The sequence below is a fragment of the Natator depressus genome, chromosome 7, assembly GCF_965152275.1.
Source record: "Natator depressus isolate rNatDep1 chromosome 7, rNatDep2.hap1, whole genome shotgun sequence".
NCBI lineage: Eukaryota > Metazoa > Chordata > Testudines > Cheloniidae > Natator > Natator depressus.
In genome coordinates this window covers 122,676,507-122,695,026 of record NC_134240.1, presented here as the reverse complement: position 1 = coordinate 122,695,026, position 18,520 = coordinate 122,676,507, and the positions used below count along the sequence as shown (strand labels likewise).

General features: G+C 52.1%; 1 protein-coding gene across 3 annotated transcripts in view; it reads left to right on the top strand.

Annotated features, from left to right (window-relative positions):
- Positions 1–18,220, top strand: part of ARHGAP19 (Rho GTPase activating protein 19) — a 65,475-nt gene extending 47,255 nt beyond the window's left edge. For all 3 annotated transcript variants that reach the window (XM_074959508.1, XM_074959510.1, XM_074959509.1), the window contains 10 exons: positions 5,302–5,382; positions 7,026–7,235; positions 7,623–7,849; positions 8,416–8,502; positions 9,556–9,621; positions 10,471–10,659; positions 10,878–10,976; positions 12,824–12,916; positions 14,059–14,133; positions 15,024–18,220. In XM_074959508.1, coding sequence (XP_074815609.1) covers positions 5,302–5,382; positions 7,026–7,235; positions 7,623–7,849; positions 8,416–8,502; positions 9,556–9,621; positions 10,471–10,659; positions 10,878–10,976; positions 12,824–12,916; positions 14,059–14,133; positions 15,024–15,080 — 1,184 coding nt within the window. In that variant the 3' untranslated portion in view covers positions 15,081–18,220. The remainder of the gene's footprint in view (positions 1–5,301; positions 5,383–7,025; positions 7,236–7,622; positions 7,850–8,415; positions 8,503–9,555; positions 9,622–10,470; positions 10,660–10,877; positions 10,977–12,823; positions 12,917–14,058; positions 14,134–15,023) is intronic.
- The last annotated feature ends 300 nt before the right edge of the window (positions 18,221–18,520 follow it).

Below are 18,520 nucleotides of genomic sequence, written 5' to 3'. Positions count from 1 at the left end.
AGGGTGCCAATGCCTGAGATGATGGGGCGCCCAGGATTTCCAGGTTTATGGATCTTGGGTAGTAGAGAGAATATCCCAGGTCGGGGTTCCAGGGGTGTGTCTGTGCGGATTTGATCTTGTGCTTTTTCAGGAAGTTTCTTGAGCAAATGCTGTAGTTTCTTTTGGTAACTCTCAGTGGGATCAGAGGGTAATGGCTTGTAGAAAGTGGTGTTGGAGAGCTGCCGAGCAGCCTCTTGTTCATATTCCGACCTATTCATGATGACAACAGCACCTCCTTTGTCAGCCTTTTTGATGATGATGTCAAGTTGTTTCTGAGGCTGTGGATGACATTGTGTTCCGCACGGCTGAGGTTATGGGGCAAGTGATGCTGCTTTTCCACAATCTCAGCCCGTGCACGTCGGCGGAAGCACTCTGTGTAGACGTCCAGTCTGCTGTAGGAGCAATCGTCCTGGTACTAGAACCTCACAAAGGAAAGGGGTTCTATTTGATGTATTTCCTTGTGCCAAAGAAGGACAGAGGGTAGAGACTGATTTTGGATCTAACTCTACTAAACAATTCGTAAAGTTTCAAAAGTTGAGGATGGTGACTCTGGCAGCTATAATCCCTTCACTAGAGGTAAGAGAATGGTTTTTAGCCCTCAACCTATAAGATGCCTATTTCCACATAGCAATACATTCATCTCATAGAAAATACCTATGCCTTAGGAATGTTTTCAATACAAAGTACCTCCCTTCGAACTCTCCTAAGCCCCAAGGGTGTTCTCAAAGGTCCTAGTGGTAGAGGCCATTTACCTTCGTCGGGTGGCAATTTTAGTCTTCCGGTATCCTGAGGCCTGGCTGCTTAGGGGCTGATCTTACAAAGCAGTACTGTCATCAACTCAGGTGGCCCTTTCTCTTTGCCAGGAATTGGGTGTTCTGCTCAGTTTAAGAAAATCCACATTAACCCCTGTACAAAGAATATAGTTCATAGGGGCATGCTAGGATTTGTTGACAGGGCCTACCTTCTCACGGACAGATTCATAGCTTTATCAAGTCTAATCAAGACCATTCAAGGGAGTCCTTGAACCTCAGTAAAGAACTGTCTACAGCTCTTGGGTCATATGGTAGCTTGCACCTTTGTGACCAGTGATACAAGACTACACCTCGGTTGCTTTCAGGGCTGGCTCGGAACAATCTATTCATCAACCAGAGAGAGTTTGGACAAGCAAGTAGCTGTTCCCCTTCATGTAAAGCATTTCCAAGGGTGGTTGAAAAATCAACTCAGCGTCAGTGCAGGCATTCCTTTCATCTATCCAACAACAACAGTGACAACTGATGCATCTCTGTTGGGATGGGGAACTCGCCTGAATACCCTCATGGCTCAGGGCAAATGGTCACCTCCGGAAACCAGTCTCCCCATTAACCTCTGGGAACTCAGGACAGTCAGGAATGCTTGCCTTCATTTCTTACCCCTCATTAGGGGCAAATCCATCAGGCTCATGACGGACAATATGGCCTGCATGTTCTGTATCAGCAAACAAGAAGAAGCAAGATTCCCCTCCCTGTGCACCAAAGCAATAATGTTGTGAATCTGGTGTATAGCCCATCAGATCCAAATTTCAGCCATTTACCTCCCTGGTGTTCAGAACCCCACAGCCAATACTCTCAGCAGGTGCTTCTCCCAGGATTAGGAATGGGAGCTGGACTCTCAAATTCTCCATGGTATATTCCAAAATTGGGGACTTCCAAAAATGAACCTCTGCTCTAACTCCAGGACAAGAAATGTCATCTGTTGTGCTCAAGTAGAGGTCTAGGCCGTCACTCTCTGGGGAACGCCTTTCTCCTATCTTGGATGAAGGGACTATTTTGTGCATTTCCTCCAACGCTGCTAGTATTGAGAGTCATACACAAGATCAGACTCAACAAAGTCAGAGTTATCCTTAAAGTACCGATCTGGCCGAGACAAGCTTGGTATCCTGACCTGCTTCACCTATGTGTCCACCCGATGATCAAGCTTCTGATCATTCATGTGGAAAAATTGGAAAGAGTCCAGCGGAGGGAACAAAAATGATTAGGGGACTGGAACACATGACTTATGAGGAGAGGCTGAGGGAACTGGGATTGTTTAGTCTGCGGAAGAGAAGAATGAGGGGGAATTTGATAGCTACTTTCAACTACCTGAAAGGGGGTTCCAAAGAGGATGGCTCTAGACTGTTCTCAGTGGTAGCAGATGACAGAACGAGGAGTAATGGTCTCAAGTTGCAGTGGGGGAGGTTTAGGTTGGATATTAGGAAAAACTTTTTCACTAGGAGGGTGGTGAAACACTGGAATGCGTTACCTGGGGAGGTGGTGGAATCTCCTTCCTTAGAAGTTTTTAAGGTCAGGCTTGACAAAGCCCTGGCTGGGATGATTTAGTTGGGGATCGGTCCTGCTTTGGGCAGGGGGTTGGACTAGATGACCTCCTGAGGTCCCTTCCAACCCTGATATTCTATGATTCCTCAGCTCTTCCAAGATCCAGATCATTTACTTCACCCCAACCTAGGGGTCCTTCACATCAGAGCATGGTTCCTCGATGGTTCGTGGGGTTAGAATCTACCTGCTCTGTGAAAGTACAAGTGTTACTCAACAGTAGGAAGTAAAACTGAATTACTTACCTGCAGAAGTGGAACAGATTCAGCCACTGTTGTCAACACCACTGGCTTGTGTCTGAATCTTCATCACTTTCAGCTATCCTGGACTTACCTGTTGGACCTAAAGAAACCAGGGTCATCAGTTAGCTTGACTAAGGTTCACTTGGCTACGGTATCAGCTTTTCATCCTCCAGTGGAATGGTTTTCTATATTTGCTCACCTATGTCTTCAAGGTTTATTAGGGGTTTGGGGAACCTCTACGCTCAAGTTAAGGATCCCTACTGCAACTTGGGACCTCAGACTAGTGCTTAGATATCTCATGAGACTTGCCCAGTGTTCCAAGACTTATTCAAAATCAGCATTAGCAGTCCAGAGTGCTCGCTGGCCAGCTATTTAAATCTCTTGATTGCAGCTCTTGAGCTGCACCTGCTTTTTTACAAATATCAAACTTTAGTAGCTGCCTTTTAAAATCCTTCTTAGTTACTGTTGGAATGGAAAGTATTTCCTCATTCATCATCATCTTCTATGAATATATCAGCTGGCTTTTTCCCAAAAACAGAACAGAAATATTTATTGAATGCTTGTGCCATTCTTTCATTATTCAATACCATTGTTAGGATTTCTTTTGCTCCTAATATACTTTTAAAAGCCCTCCTTCTTATCATTCTGAACTCTGCTGGCCATAGGTCTTTTTGATTCCCTTTTCAATTTTCTACCTTTCCTATCTTCCAATTTATATTCATTACTATCAACCTCTCCTTTTTTCCATTTGTTTATATATTGTTTTTTTTAAATGTATACTTGCTTTCACTTCCCCTTTAACTCAAATTGTTTGTAGCCTCTTTATCAGTGGTTGCTTTTTGAACATGTAATAAAATGTTCTTAGAGAGTGCCCAGTTATTCACATTCACATTCTTTAATTTTTTCCTCTGAGTTGATTTGGCTCAATTGTTTTCAGCATTGTGAAATAGTCCCTTTTAAAGCACCAAGTATATGTGTGTGTGTGTATTTATTTATTTATTTATTTTTATTTACTGGTTAAGAGTTTTTTCTGTTTGCACGTTGTAAATGTGATCAAGTCACGATCACTTGCACCTAAGCAACTACTAACTTTTAGTTCTGTGATCAATTCCCTTTGATCTATTAGACTGTCCTTGTTCACTAAGGACCTGATCCTGTTGCTGCGATAGCCAGTGGGCATTGGATCAGGCCCTTGGAGAACAGAGCATTCTTGTTATCTGTACATGGTATTTCTCTGATGAACAAGGTTATTCACCAGCAACTCTCCCTTTGTTTGAAATTCTAGGCAGATTTCTGTCCTGTCTGTTGTTGACACTGTTCCACACTGGAAAGTCTCTCTTCAGATAGGAACAGTTTTCTGTCTTGGTTAAGCAAGAGGGTTAGAGTTGAATATGCTTCTCATCTAACACTTTCCTTCCATCCAGGCGTCTCCCTGTTCAGCCTGTGCGCATCATTTTTGCTCTGGTATTCGTGAGCCTGAGTTGCTGAGCGGAGGCTTGGGTGCTCAGGCTGGCATCTTGCACCTGCATTTTGGCTGGTGCCCCCAAGTGATGTAAGCAAACCCCAAGTGAGTGAGATGAGAGTCTCACTGTGTTCATTGTGAAGACGCCACCCCTCCATATGGACCTACCTCCGAGCTCCCCATTTCTCCTGGTGATTTCCTTGTCTGCCTTTTGGCACTTTTCACTTCTGTTTACACACGCAGGAGAGCAGTTGGGGCAGGAGGCAAGGATTAATTTTATTTTGGCCACCCTGAAATGGAGCTTATAGAATGCCAGCAATGGGAGTTCTCCAGTCAGGCCACAGCTGCCCTCACCTTCAGTATTTGTTCCTCTGCCCCCCACCTCTTACGACTGCCCCCTGCACGTGCACCAGCCTCGCTTTCCCCAGGCACCCAGCAACATTCTCCTCTTCACTGTCAAATCAGCCACCCTGGGGAGTTGCTTACAAAATGAGAGTCCCTCAACACCATCAGAAGTGGCTGTGCTTTAAACGTGCCCCCAGCCTGTTACAGCCTTGGGCTTTAGCACTGGGCACAGCCTGGGAGCATGGTGAAAATGGTTTGGTCCCATCCGCACTGCGTTTGGGGACTGCTGTATTGTAACTGAGTCCCAAAGGGTTATTGAGCTGACAGTGTCGAGTTAAACAAGCCACAGTTGGGCCTTCTCTAGTCCCCTGCTTACCTGCATTAAAGCTCCACGTGGAAGCTCAGAATTGGAGGGGAAGCTGTGTTTTGTTTAACTTTCCCGCTCCAATAGGGAGCCTGCTCCCAATGGGTCTGGTCTGTAGCTAACACATCCTGTAAGGTTGAAATGTCCCTGGTCTGACATGGCTTTCCTTACGGGGGTTCAGTAATATGTTTTATTTAGAACATTGGTGAGAATCTGCAGTTGCATTGATATAAACAGCAAATTGATGAAAGCCCCTTGGAACACAGCCATTGCAAGGTAAAAGTATTTGGGGTGCTTGTGATGTCAGAGGAGTAGGGTTCTCCTCTGACCTTTACCCCAACTCTCTTGGCCACTAGTTTCCCAGCAACAGAACCCCCTGCTGGAAATCCTGGTCTCACAGTAGACAAATGCCTGCTAAGCTCTGTGGCTCCTGCGCCCAGAGGTGCCATGCCTGAGTTGCTCCTGTCCCATGTGTGCTGACTGGATTGCTTTGTTCCCCAGATAAAGGGATGGTGTTTGGCTCCCCGCTGACCGAGGAGGGCATCGCCCAGGTCTCGCAGCTCATCGAATACCTGCACAAGCGTAAGTGACTCTCAGCTCTCTTGCCAGCTTGCCATTCCCAGGGTGCATCCTGCTGGGGCATCTGGGGTTGCTTTAGAATCATAGAATACCAGGGTTGGAAGGGACCTCAGGAGGCCATCTAGTCCAACCCCCTGCTCAAAGCAGGACCAATCCCCAATTAAATCATCCCAGCCAGGGTTTTGTCAAGCCTGACCTTAAAAACTTCTAAGGAAGGAGATTCCACCACCTCCCTAGGTAACACATTCCAGTGTTTCACCACCCTCCTAGTGAAAAAGTTTTTCCTAATATCCAACCTAAACCTCCCCCACTGAAACTTGAGACCATTACTCCTTGTTCTGTCATCTGCTACCACTGAGAACAGTCTAGATCCATCCTCTTTGGAACCCCCTTTCAGGTAGTTGAAAGCAGCTATCAAATCCCCCCTCATTCTTCTCTTCCACAGACTAAACATCCCCAGTTCCCTCAGCCTCTCCTCATAAGTCATGTGTTCCAGTCCCCTAATCATTTTTGTTGCCCTCCGCTGGACTCTTTCCAATTTTTCCACATCCTTCTCGTAGTGTGGGGCCCAAAACTGGACACAGTACTCCAGATGAGGCCTCACCAGTGTCGAATAGAGGGGAACGATCACGTCCCTCGATCTGCTGGCAATGCCCCTACTTATACATCCCAAAATGCCATTGGCCTTCTTGGCAACAAGGGCACACTGCTGACTCATATCCAGCTTCTCGTCCACTGTCACCCCTAGGTCCTTTTCCGCAGAACTGCTGCCGAGCCATTCGGTCCCTAGTCTCTAGCGGTGCATGGGATTCCTCCGTCCTAAGTGCAGGACTCTGTACTTGTCCTTGTTGAACCTCATCAGATTTCTTTTGGCCCATTCCTCTAATTTGTCTAGGTCCCTCTGTATCCTATCCCTACCCTCCAGCGTATCTACCTCTCCTCCCAGTTTAGTGTCATCTGCAAACTTGCTGAGGGTGCAATCCACACCATCCTCCAGATCATTAATGAAGATATTGAACAAAACTGGCCCGAGGACCGACCCTTGGGGCACTCCACTTGATACTGGCTGCCAACTAGACATGGAGCCATTGATCACTACCCGTTGAGCCCGACAATCTAGCCAACTTTCTATCCACCTTATAGTCCATTCGTCCAGCCCATACTTCTTTAACTTGCTGGCAAGGATACTGTGGGAGACCGTGTCAAAAGCTTTGCTAAAGTCAAGGAACAACACATCCACCGCTTTCCCCTCATCCACAGGGCCAGTTATCTCGTCACAGAAGGCAATTAGATTAGTCAGGCATGACTTGCCCTTGGTGAATCCTGTGCTTTGTGGCACAGGGCAGAACACTGGGCTCCAAACTTGAGCGTTTTGCTTGGATTATGTGCAGGTGCTGTGACCCAGAGTCACCTGTAGCAGCTCCTAGGCTGTCTCTCACCTCTCTGATTTTGCAAGCATTCCTTCTGCCAGAGCTGTAGGGCACATCCTGGGGCCCTGGGGCTGTATATAGCCCGCTGAGTAAGGTTTTCTGTATGGGATCCCATACAGGTGGCTAGAAGAGAAATTGGGAGAGGGCTCCTTGTGTCAAAGGTCGGCAGCCCCCTCCTCTCAGTGAATGATCTCTTTCCCACTCCCTGCCAAGCAGATCTGCGAATGGAGGGCTTGTTTCGAGTGCCAGGGAACAGTCTCAGGCAGCAGACCCTGAAGGATGCCCTGAACAGCGGGTCTGATATTGACCTGGAATCGGGGGAGTTTCACTCCAACGATGTGGCCTCTCTGCTGAAGATGTTCCTGGGTGAATTACCAGAGCCCCTGCTGACACACAAGCACTTCCAAGCCCACCTCAAAATTGCAGGTGAGTAGGCAATGGGGGCAGTGATAGACACGAGGAATGGGAGCTGAGCGAGCCTCCTCGAGGGCAGCTTATGTCAATGGGCCACACACAGAAATGTTTGTCTCTTTTGGGAACTGGGTCTTCTGACAGGGGAGGGACCCAAAAGGCGAATGACCCCGAGGGCGTTTTTCCTGTGTACTTTTCAGCCCCATGGGCAGGAGTTAAACAGCATGTGGAGGGTTCCTGGGGGTGATTGAGCCAGGGTAGGCATGTCTGGAGAAGTACAATGTACGAGGGGGAGGGTTAGTGGGGGTTGGAGGCGGTAACTGGTCAGTATGGACCTAGCTTCCTAGTTATGGAGACCTGAGGGGCTCCAAGTGGCTTCAGCTTCGGCATCCTGGCTTGCAGGCCTCATGCAGTTTGATGACAAGGGGAACAAGACCAGTACACCGGATAAGGAGCGGCAGATCGAAGCCCTGCAGCTGCTCTTCCTGATCCTCCCCCCGCCCAATCGCAACCTGCTTAAGCTGCTGCTGGACCTGCTCTACCAGACGGCCAAGAAACAGGACAAGAACAAGATGTCTGCCCACAACCTGGCTCTCATGTTTGCACCTCACATCCTGTGGCCCAGAAATGTAAGCAACCCTTAGCAGCAACTGGGTTATACTGCAGGAAAGAGCAGCGGAGCTGGGAGGGGCTCCGGATTACAACAATAGATGAGGCTGTGGGCCAGGACTGGAGGGTGCTGGCCAGGCTGTGTGGGGGACACAGGAGTGGGAGAGTGGGCTGGGCTGACAGTCAAGATTCAGGGGCCTTGGCAGAGCTGTGTTGGGAGATGCTGGTGCCATGGCTGCTGCCTGCCATAGGACTGACAGCCGTGTATATTGCTTCCTCTTTTTCAATACTTCTGAAAAGTCACCAAACTCCTGCTGTTCCTAAGAATTGCCTTGTGAGCGATGCATGTGGCCTGGGGGATGCACCGCAGCCCTTTCTCTGCAGGGCCACCTGTGCCTGCTGCTAAACTTCTGCTCTGAAGTGCAGGTGCCTGAGACCTTGGGCTGTCCTCCTGGCGCAGGTTTTGGATCTGTGTCCAGTGCAATAGAGGCCTGAGCAGAGGGACAGGAACTTCCCGGAAAGTCGGCCAGCACACTCAGCCTCCTCCTCTTCTAATGCTCGTGCTTGGGCTTTGTCCCCTCGCCAGGTGACAGCAAACGACCTGCAGGAGAATATCACAAAGCTGAATGACGGCATGGCCTTCATGATCAAACACTCGCAGAAACTCTTCAAGGTCAGTGCGCCCCACGGGGGCCTCGGACCCCTGCTCTCCTTGTCGCTTCCACACACCCTTTCTGGAGGGGCTCTTAGGGTGCTGCGGCTGGCTGGTGACACTGCCTGTGCTCTTCTGAGAGGGGTAACTGAGACGTGCCAAGCTAGTGAGCCAGCAGAAGCGAAGTGCACAGATCTGCGATGCCTGAACTTGGCCTCTTCCTCCTTTGGCTGGTTGAAAGCACAGGGCAGAGTAACAGCACCCTCTGCAGGCCAGTTCAGGCACTGGCTTTGGCAGGCTCCGACGCATGTTTGTTTCATAGGGGACGTTCACACGGGCCATTTTTGGGGAACTTAGGGTCCCCATTTACGGGAGAACATCTCCTGGGGCTCTCCCGTGGTGAGTGCTGGTAGGAGCTGAATCTGTATCCAGGTGGGATGTCCTCGGTCTCATAGATATTCATGCACATGGCGAAGCCTCTCCCAGGGCTGGGGCTGAGCTGGTAGGCTGTGACCAGAGGAGAGGCCCAGCTCTGCATGCTCCAGGTGCAGGATGGATTGGTGGGACATTGCTAAGGGGCTCTCTGCACCAGTCCAGGTCCTCTTGGGGAGGACCGAATTCATTTGCAGGGTAGGGTGTGTCTTGGCCATCCAGCACGCTCCTCAGTCATGCTAGGGTCTCCGAGGCCTGGGGCTGCCATTCTCAGCATGCCCGTTTTCTCTCTGCAAGGCCATACCGTCTCTAGGTGAGCATTTCTTCCTCTCTTAGTCAGGCTCTGGTTCAGGGTGCCAGCGACTGGGTCAGTTGTTTGCATGTGGAAAAAGCACTGGAGACCCTTTTCAGGGTATGTTGGGCTGGCCATACTCTCTCTGTTCCATTGGGGTTGGTTTCGTGTCTCAGCAGAAGCGCATTGTACCATAATCACTGTTACTGCATTGGACAGAGAAAAGCGTTAGTGAAGCCACTAGCTCCTGTGAGTCCAGAGGGGCTGGTGGGGTGTGCAGTGTGGTCCAGGGCCCAGGGGAAATGCCAGCTTTCGCCTGTGCTCACTGCCTACCTTCCCTCCCTGTCCAGGCTCCAGCATACGTTCGAGAATGTGCCAGGCTGCACTACCTGGGGTCCAGGGCGCACGCTTCAAAGGTGAGGACAGCAGATGAGTGGCTGCCCACGGGGAAGGGGCAGGTGCTGGGAGGAAAGCGTGTCACTCCCAAGAACAGGATCTGCCCAGAGAGTGGAGGGGGATTCGGAGTTAGCAGGTCCCTGGGAAAGCTGCCATGGGACCATGGCTCAGGATCACCCGGGTGATGGCACTGGGGAAATCAGGACCTTTGCAGGAGGGAGGAGCTGGAGCATGAACACCATGGCAGCCCCCAGATCTAACACCAGGCCTATTATCTGTCCCCAGACGCAGTATGTGTAGTGACTAGATACTTCTTCGCTGGGCTGTCATGTTCAAACCAACCTGAGCAATTCACATTAACCACTGGGGTCAGGCCATTCTTGGTCCGGGGGCAGTACAGGCTGCTGCAGCAAGGGGGATCAGACCCTCCACTAAATGGGGAAAGAGAATTTCTCCCCTTGCTCTCCAGCAAACCAGCCCTTCCCCATCTAGCTGAAGGAACTGGAATGATGCGCTGAGGGGAGAGCTGCACCAAGTCCTTCTCGGCCTGGGGGAGCTGCTGCCCAGTGGTGTCCAGGGAACAGGAAGAGCCAGAGGAAGTCACCTCACTGCCGCCCCCACGCTGGGCACAGCTCTGATGGGTTTGTTAGTGGACCGTTGCTGCACAGCAATGGGAATGGGGTATGACCAAGTCTTGCACGGGAGCCGGCACAGCTGTTCCTGCGGGCCCTCAGACACAATGGCTGGTTTGGGTTTTGTCACGAGTCATGTTGCTTTCTGGGATCGCGGGCGCGCCCACACTGTGGAGTGCAGCAGGCTGGCACTAGGGCAGGGAGTGACGTGGGAACATGATGTGGGAACTTTCCCAGGATGACCTGGATTTGCTGACATCTGCTGGGTCCAAGGAACTCCAGCCCATGAAGTCTCAGAAGCGGAGCAGGCTGGATCCTTGCCACCGGGAGGAGACGCAGCAGCGCACGGAGGAGGCGCTGAAGGAGCTCTTCCACCATGTCCACAGCATGCCAGACTCTGCTAAGAAGAAAAAGCTCATCCGGCAGGTAGTGTTCAATGGGCAGGGGCTGGTCCGAGGGAGCACACCACTGGCTGCAGGCTCCCAGAGGCAGGGCTCGCCCACAAAGCCACCCACGGATCCTGAGCAGGCAGGGGGGTTGGGGTGCTGTGCCCTAGAGCTGAGCCGGGTAGCTGGGTGGGGTGACTGGAAGATAACATCATAGTTGGTTTACACCTAACATGCTGCCCTGCGTGTTCTCTCTAGTTTCATAAGCATCCCGGCACTCTCACTCCTGGGCCCGATGCACCCACACTCCCGGTACAGAGGCGCACCCGATCCCGCTCCTTTAGCGGCCTCATTAAGGTAACTGCAGCTCCCCGTCAGAGTGCTCTGGCTGCGGGTCTCTGGCTGAAGTCCCTCTCTGGCCCTGCCTGCTGCCATGTCCTATGCTTCGGGGCAGCTCCCAAATCTCACAGGCCTGGCTCTTTGCAGCGTGTTGGGATGGTCCGGCTTAGTGACGCCCCCTGCTCCGGTGCAGTGGTCGGAATAGTAAACCAAGTGTTGAGGTGCCTGAGGAAAGGGATAGAAAACAAAACGGAGACTATTCCAATATTCTACATCAGCCCCAGGGCATACGCGGGGCATACCCCGGCTCCAGAACAGCCTAGAAGGGGCCCAGGAACAGGCGACAAGCTCTGGAGGGACTGAAAAGCCTGGGGTGGGTTACTGGAGAGAGGGGCCAGGAGAGGGATACGAAATACTGAATGGCGCAGAAAGAACAGACTGTGCTCTGGTTACCCTCGATAACGGGAGAGCAATGACGTTGGGAGACAGCACATGTAAATCATGGGGTCATCTAGTCCAGCGTTTCGCAACCCTCTTGATACCAGGGACCGGCTTGCTGCCTTCCTAACCTGTGTCAGGGAGATCTCCGGGACCGGTGCCGGTCCACAGACTGGTCATTGAGAAACATTGAGCTAGTCTAACCCCTGGCCGAGAGGCAGGACTTGTGGTGTCTAACCCATCCCAGAGAGATGGCTCCAGCCTCCTTTGGAAACCTCCAGCAAAGTAGCTTCTACAGCCTCCCGAGGTGTCTGTTCCATTGGTCTACTGCTCTTAAAGTTAAGAAGTTTTTCCTGAGCTTTAATTTAGAAGTAAAACTGCTAAGACCTTTCTACACCATGCATAACCAGTTGGGGAACTCACTGCCCCGGCTGTCAGAGCTAGTAAGATATGGGATTAGCGGCTTCTCCTGATAATCAGCATGTCTGCAGGTTCGTGAGAAAGGGGAACGATAATGTCGGTGTGAGGATAGAAACATCCTGCACCAGGGCATGAGGCGGCCACCACTTGACAGCTGGGGAAAGAAACTTCCCTCGTGGTGGGTAACTGCCCAGTTCCCTCGGGGTGTTTCACACCTTCCTGTGGACAGCTTGTGTCAGCCACTGTCAGAGACAGGATATCAGGCTAAACGGGCCCATTCTGGTCTCAGGCCCAGTGTTTGTGCCCATGCAAAGTGAAGTGAGTGTCTTGCATCCTTCTGTGACAAAGTCAGTCTGATGGCTGCAAGAGAGTGGCGGAAGACAGTACAAGAATGATAAAGACCCTTTTTCGTACCAGCTGAGAAGGGGTTACCTCAGGTCAGTTCAGGACACCTGAGTCCAATTAAGGGCTGCTGGAGACCTTTACAAACCCCTCCTCTGGTGAGAGAGGGAGAGGAGGGCTGAATGCCTGTTTAGGGGAAGGACTGACACCCCAGGGCCTACAACAGGACAACACCCACCCACCCCCCCCAGCGAGGGGGCAGGGAAAGGTTTGTGTTTGTAAATTGGTTTCTCTTTGTTTGATGGAGGAGCCCTCCTAGGGCCTGCCGCGAGGCGTACCTCCAAAATCCTGATAAGTAAACCCAGCAGGGGAAGAGAAACATTGTCCGGAGTGTGACTGCTTTACCCCAGGCCCCACTGCTGCCAGAGGGGGGAGGTGCTGGGAGGAGGTGCCCAGCCACACCTTCCTTTGAGCAAACCTTGTTAGGTCAGATTTCAAGTTGGTCCTGTTTGCAGGGAGTCTTTTGCTTCTTTTCCCAACATCCAGCTGCTGGCCATGTGAGGCTGTGATTTGAACCCAGAATCCTCCTCCTACCCCAGCACTCCCCTCCCTGCTTAAGGCCTCTCACAGCACTTACCAACAACCCTCTCTTTTTTCTAACTCAGCGGAGGATGCTGGGGAACCCGCTGATCTTGGAAAGGAAAAGCAGGGACTCCACACCAGAATCCGAGCGAGCCAGCAAAGAGAGCCTCCACCTGGTAAGAGCTGGGCCTGGGGCTGCATGTGCTGCCTGGAGGGGAGGTGGTACATGGACTTTGCTTCAACAGGGGCGTGTTGGCTGCGCTCTGCTGGAGTCTGGGCCTGTGGATGATCTGTCTGCAATCAGACACGAGGCCAGAAGATGCCATTCTGGGGACAGCCCTTTGTGCAACCCAAGGCTTGGGATGGAGACAGCCCTGGAGTTCAGTGCTGAGTCTCACCTGGGTGGAGCTCCTCTGGCTCTAGTTGTGCTGTGGAAGTTCTCTCCAGGCTTCTCTGCCCTCCGTAGTTTATCCCATTATATCAGCCTCGCTCTCACACTCCTCCTAAAGCTGCTTCTCCCACTTCACCATGATCTTTGCCATGGCGCTCTCTGAGGGACTGAGCTGAAGATTCATGTTAGGAGCACAGGACCTCCTGGCCATGGAGTCCAGTCCCTGATATCTCAGGGAAGTCCTGTCAGATTGTCCCCATCATTGACTTATCAAGCTCCAGGTTGTTTGCTCCACTGCTCCTACTGGGAGGCCGCTCCAGATTGCTTCCCTGTGAGGGTTAGAAACCACCTTCTCATTTCCAGCCTTAGCTCCCTTTGTTCTGGTGCCAGCAGTGTCCTCTAGCTGCAGCAGCTCTTCTCCCTCCCAGCTGTTTACCCCCAGGGTATTTATAGAAAGCAACTGATCCCCTCTCAGCCTGCACTGTGCTAGGCTGAATAAGCCACCGTCTTCCAGTCTCCTCTCAGAAGCTCGCTCTCCGTTCCCCTGATCATCCTAGGAGCCCTTCTCTGCACTGTTCCAATTTGAATTCAGATTATTTTCATATTTACCTCCAGGCCAGCCCTGCATCTTTCCTCTCACTCCTTCAGTCCCAGGCCCAGGTCTGTTTGGTGGGTTAATCTAGACTAACCAGCAGTTTAAGGCAAAGGCAGTCTACTCCCTGCACAGGAGATCATTGTCCTTTGTGGGGTGTGGGTAACACCATGTCCTGTGCCAGTCGAGGTGAATTTGGACTTGGGTAAGAGACTAACCATCTACTTAGCATGGTCTGCTTGCAAGGAAGATCTTGGAGTGTCAGTTTATCCCCCAGCCTGTCTCTGCTCCCTCTGACCCTTCTGCCTCTGTCTCACCATTTAAACTGTGTCCAGTTACAGAAACCTCCTGAATCTCCAGCAAGTCATGGGATCCGAGCAAGACTGAAATTGTCTGAGGGCAGGAAAGAGGTGAGAAATTCTGCACGCACAAGGTACCATACACACATGTTGATCTCCACACCACTCCAGTATGTGTAAACTCCTGCAGCCCATTGCATTCTAAATTGCGGTCTGTGCCTGCCTTCATCTTGAATATGGGAATGGGGCCTGCAGGATGACAGATCCCAGCATGCAATGCTCCATTTCGGTTTAAGTTGCCTGGATCATTGCGTATTGGGAGCTACAGTGCCATGGGTCTTTCTCTCTGTATTAAAGACGGGGGTTGCTGCAGTCTGCTGTGTGTGCTTGGCCCCTTTGGAAGTCAGGGCGGGAGTCTCACACTGGGCTTCCATACCCAGAATGAGTGGGTAGGATGAAAATATTGACTAGGTGCAGCTGTCAGGCTGCTGGCGAGCAGAGGTGTGGCACTTTGGAATGTGCTGGTTAAAGCCGTGGCCTGCTCTAGGGCACGGTTAAAAGACCCCTGGGAAGGGAGTTCAGCCCAGCTCCCAGTGCTGAATGTCAGCCCCAGCCAGGCACTTCCCAGGACAGTGCTGTCAGAAAACACACGCTGTCTGAAACTTGCTGGGCTGGCAGCTGGTCTAAGAGGAGGGACAGAGTGACACGCAGAAGCAGCATGGTGGTGGTAGAGCTGAGGTCTGCTAGGAGATGGGCGCTGGCTTGGCGGGTGCTAGAGGAGGAGAAAGGAGGGTGACCAGTTACTGACCCTGTAGGGATTGTTCATACCTTGTGCCAGCTCGCAGGAGACGCTGAATAGCTGTGAGACCCAGGGTCTTCCGCTCGCCTACCACTGGGGCTGCCCCGAGACCTCGGCTTGCGGGGAGAGAAACATGAGCCCTTCACACTCAGTTATACTCAGCCTTTCGGGCGTATTAACGGCTGTAATTCCTCTGGCCCAGGACTCCCGTAAACATCTGCAGGCCCTTGTGCCTTCCACCAAGGAGTCGTCCATCTGAGCAGCCAGGCACCAGCCCTTGTGTGCAGCAGAAGTCTGGACGTGTAAGCTGTGACTAATGCCTGCTGCATCTCAAGCTGTGAGAGGACTTAGTGCCGCAGCCTCCGGCGATCCCTCTAATCCAGCTCACCAGTGCTTGGCTTGCAACGGGGCCTGCTGCAAGAACAATGAGGACGCTGACTTCTCTATGTTAATATGGGCAAACCACTATCTAACCAAGCACCTGCAGGGTGTGTCTGAGGAAGGGCTGGAGAGCCCGTTGGAAGAAGGCAGGAGCTTTGTATTCACTGGTTTTGTTCAGAGCTCCGGGTTCTCACTCTCTGAGCTTTTAACACGTTTGTCTTGTTTTTACGCCCTGCCTCCCATCAACAACCAGAGCGGTCAGCCGCAGCCAGGCAGCTAACTGTCTTACTAGCTCTTGTGCAGTAGTCTCTCCGTGCAGGTATCGATGGAGGTCAGAGGATGGCTGCAGCATCTCAAATCCCCAACCCCAGGGGTCATTTCTGCATTCCTGACAGGCTGCGTGCCTGGCTTGGCCATGTCAGCCCCATGGCAGCTGCAGGGACCCGGGGGGAATAGCAGCAGTATAAGGGGAATTGGGGGGTGACATCTTAATGTCAAATGGCAAAGAAGCAGATTCCAGAATAAACTCTCATCATCTTGATATTAACAGAGCCCCTTAGCCACGGTCCCTGCTACTTAAAGGGTAGTCTGTAGAAAGCACCCAGTGAAACCAGCCCAGGGAACAGACTGTGTGGTCTTTAACTAAAGGTCAGACATAATTATAGAGGGAACCTTGAGGATACTTCAGAGTGCTTGTTTACGCAAGGGCTGTGTCTCCTGCCAGGAGGTGCTGGAAGGCAGGTTTCTCTGCGTCTGGAGTGGATTGTGTTTCCATGTACCTGTCACCTCCCTGCACCCTGCTTCCTCTCCCATCACGCTGATTGCCAAGCCTGGAAGGTCTGTCTCTTTTCTAATCAGCCGCCGACTGCCTGGCACATTCAGCATTGCCACAGCACCATGCTGGTCACCTCCCAGTTGTTTCCGTGGTCGAGGTGTCTGGAGGACAAGGGGGGGGTAGCTAATGGCTTTTCACAGTCTCTATCTAGGGGGTGCTGAGCCAGGCAGAATCACTTGAATGGGAAAGGAGGTGGGAGGGGGAGGCAGACAGGTTGTCTGGAGCTAACATGGTGATGTGACCTCCCATCGTTCAGAAGCAGGTGTCCACGGCAGCCAGGCAGAGTCCTCGTGGGAGCAGTGCAGGGGCAAGGGTGTTGCTTGGTGGGTGCTGGAAGCTACCGGCAGCTTTCCAAGTGATGGCTGGAGATAGGTTTGCCAGGCCCAGTGCCCTGGAATATGTACCTCCCTCTGTCAGTGGTACCGAAGACTGGCCTGCGGGCTGTGTATTGTAACCAATATGCTGATCACATACACCTTTAAGATCGGCAGGGACTGCAGACTGCCTGAACAATCAGTTAGCAAGCTGTCACCTGAGGTGCGGGAGAAGACTGGATCTTGGCTCAGAGCTGCAGAAATGGGATGAAATCACCTAGACCCAGAATAAGCCCCCATGGCAGCTGGTCACCAGCAGCTGTCTGGTTCATTAAGCTGAAGTACTCTGCTAAGCCAATACCTCAGCCACATGTCTGTGTGAGCACTCTGGTGTATGGCGATACACAAGATCACCACTGTGAAGTAAAGGGTTAATCAGTAGGGGAGCCGGCTAAACCCTTCTGAGCCCTCCTAGATGGAGCAAGTAATCACTGAAATCCAATTACAATTGTCTCCTAACCTGCAGGGGCCAGCAGGGTAGAGCTCCATCCATGGCAGATTCTCCATGTCTGAGGATTGGTGACATCAGGTGTGAACAGAGACCGAGCAGTGAGGTGAGCCCAGCTCTAGGCAAGGGGCAGAGCTGTGCATGCAGGTCCCTGGCCCCAAGTTCTGCCCTGTTGGTCCAGTGTCAGAGAAGCAGCGTGGCCAGTGGGCAGGGCTCTGCTAGTGGAGGTAGGGGACTGAGCTAGGATTCTGTTCCTGGTGCTGCCACGCAGCGGGCATGCGACTTGCCCCGGACACCCCACACAGTGGCAGAGGTGGGTATGGCCAGACTCCCAGTCCCCCCTTTGGATACCTAAATGCCACCAACAGAGAGTCAATTGGAGATACTGGATTTGTGTGTTAGTTTAAAATAACTCCCCCCCACCAAGCCCCCCCTTTAATGGAGCCGTGAGTCACTTTCTTCATAAAGGTTCCAAACTGCTTCATGTTCACAGACAGCTACGAGGAAAAGTGGGTTTTTAGCTCCCCTTCAAATGCCCCCGAAGCGGTGCCACGCACGGGGCTCTGTCTGGCATACAGAGTGGAGCAGCATCTCCTTACCTGGCTCAAGGACATGCTGTGTCTTTGTGCTGAGCCTCGTTTCCTAGCTAGGAGAGGTTTGTCTCTGTCCTTCCCAGCTGAACAGTATCAGCCCTGCATTCTGCATGGCTCACAAACCCCCCACCCTCTGGCTGCGGTTGGGTGTGGTGCCCAAGTGAGGGGGCTTGTAGGTCCCAGGGGAAGGATGAGTCCCATGCCTGCCCTCATTTCTAATCAACAAGGTGCTCCTTGAATACTGTGGGTCCCAGATTGCTCCTCCATTGGCTCCTTCATGTTCTGGGACTCCATGGCCCGCCCCTCCCTGAGACAGCTGAGGTATGGCCTTGGGGCTCCTGACAGTTTGGGCACTTGCCAGGTAACCCTTTGGGATCCCGATTGGCCTGGCTCAGTTCCACCAGGTCTGGAGCCAGGCTGGAGAGTCTGGAGCCCTGTCCTGGTCCTGTTCCAGTCTGCTTCTCTCTGCGTCTCGTGGTGCGTCTCTGGACATTGCCAGCCCAGCTGCAGAGCCCACAGGAGCTGCAAGAAACCACTGGGTGCCAACTCGTCACTTATGAGCAAAGGGGCTGTAGTAGCTACGGAGCACCCCTAGCCTGGGCTATGCCCGGTGCCCCATCTGCTAAGAGTGGCACTGCTGTTGACGTGGCCCTAGCGAGCCTGGCCCTGGAGCCGGGGCATTCAGTGTCGTTTTTAATCTTTGTCCTTATTTATATGTGCAATGTATGGTTGTCAGTCTTAACGGGGAGTTCCCATATTAAAGGCTTGTTAGCGCTCTACACTCAGTGGCTTATTCTCGGCTTCATTGGGTCACCTCCTGCTGTTTGATGAGGATTTGGGGGTGGGTTTGTTTGCTGTGGGGGTGGGGGGATAGCTGTTGACCAAGCCAGTCCCTTCATCTGGTCTCAACAGCACCGACAAGTCAAGCAGCTGGGCATGGGCAACTCCGAGGAATGGCGGGGTGGTGGTGAGCCTGCGGGATGGTGGAAGGGAGGAGGCACATCAGAACGGCCATACTGGGAGGGAGACCAAATGTCCATCTAGCCCAGGGTCCTGTCTTCCGACAGT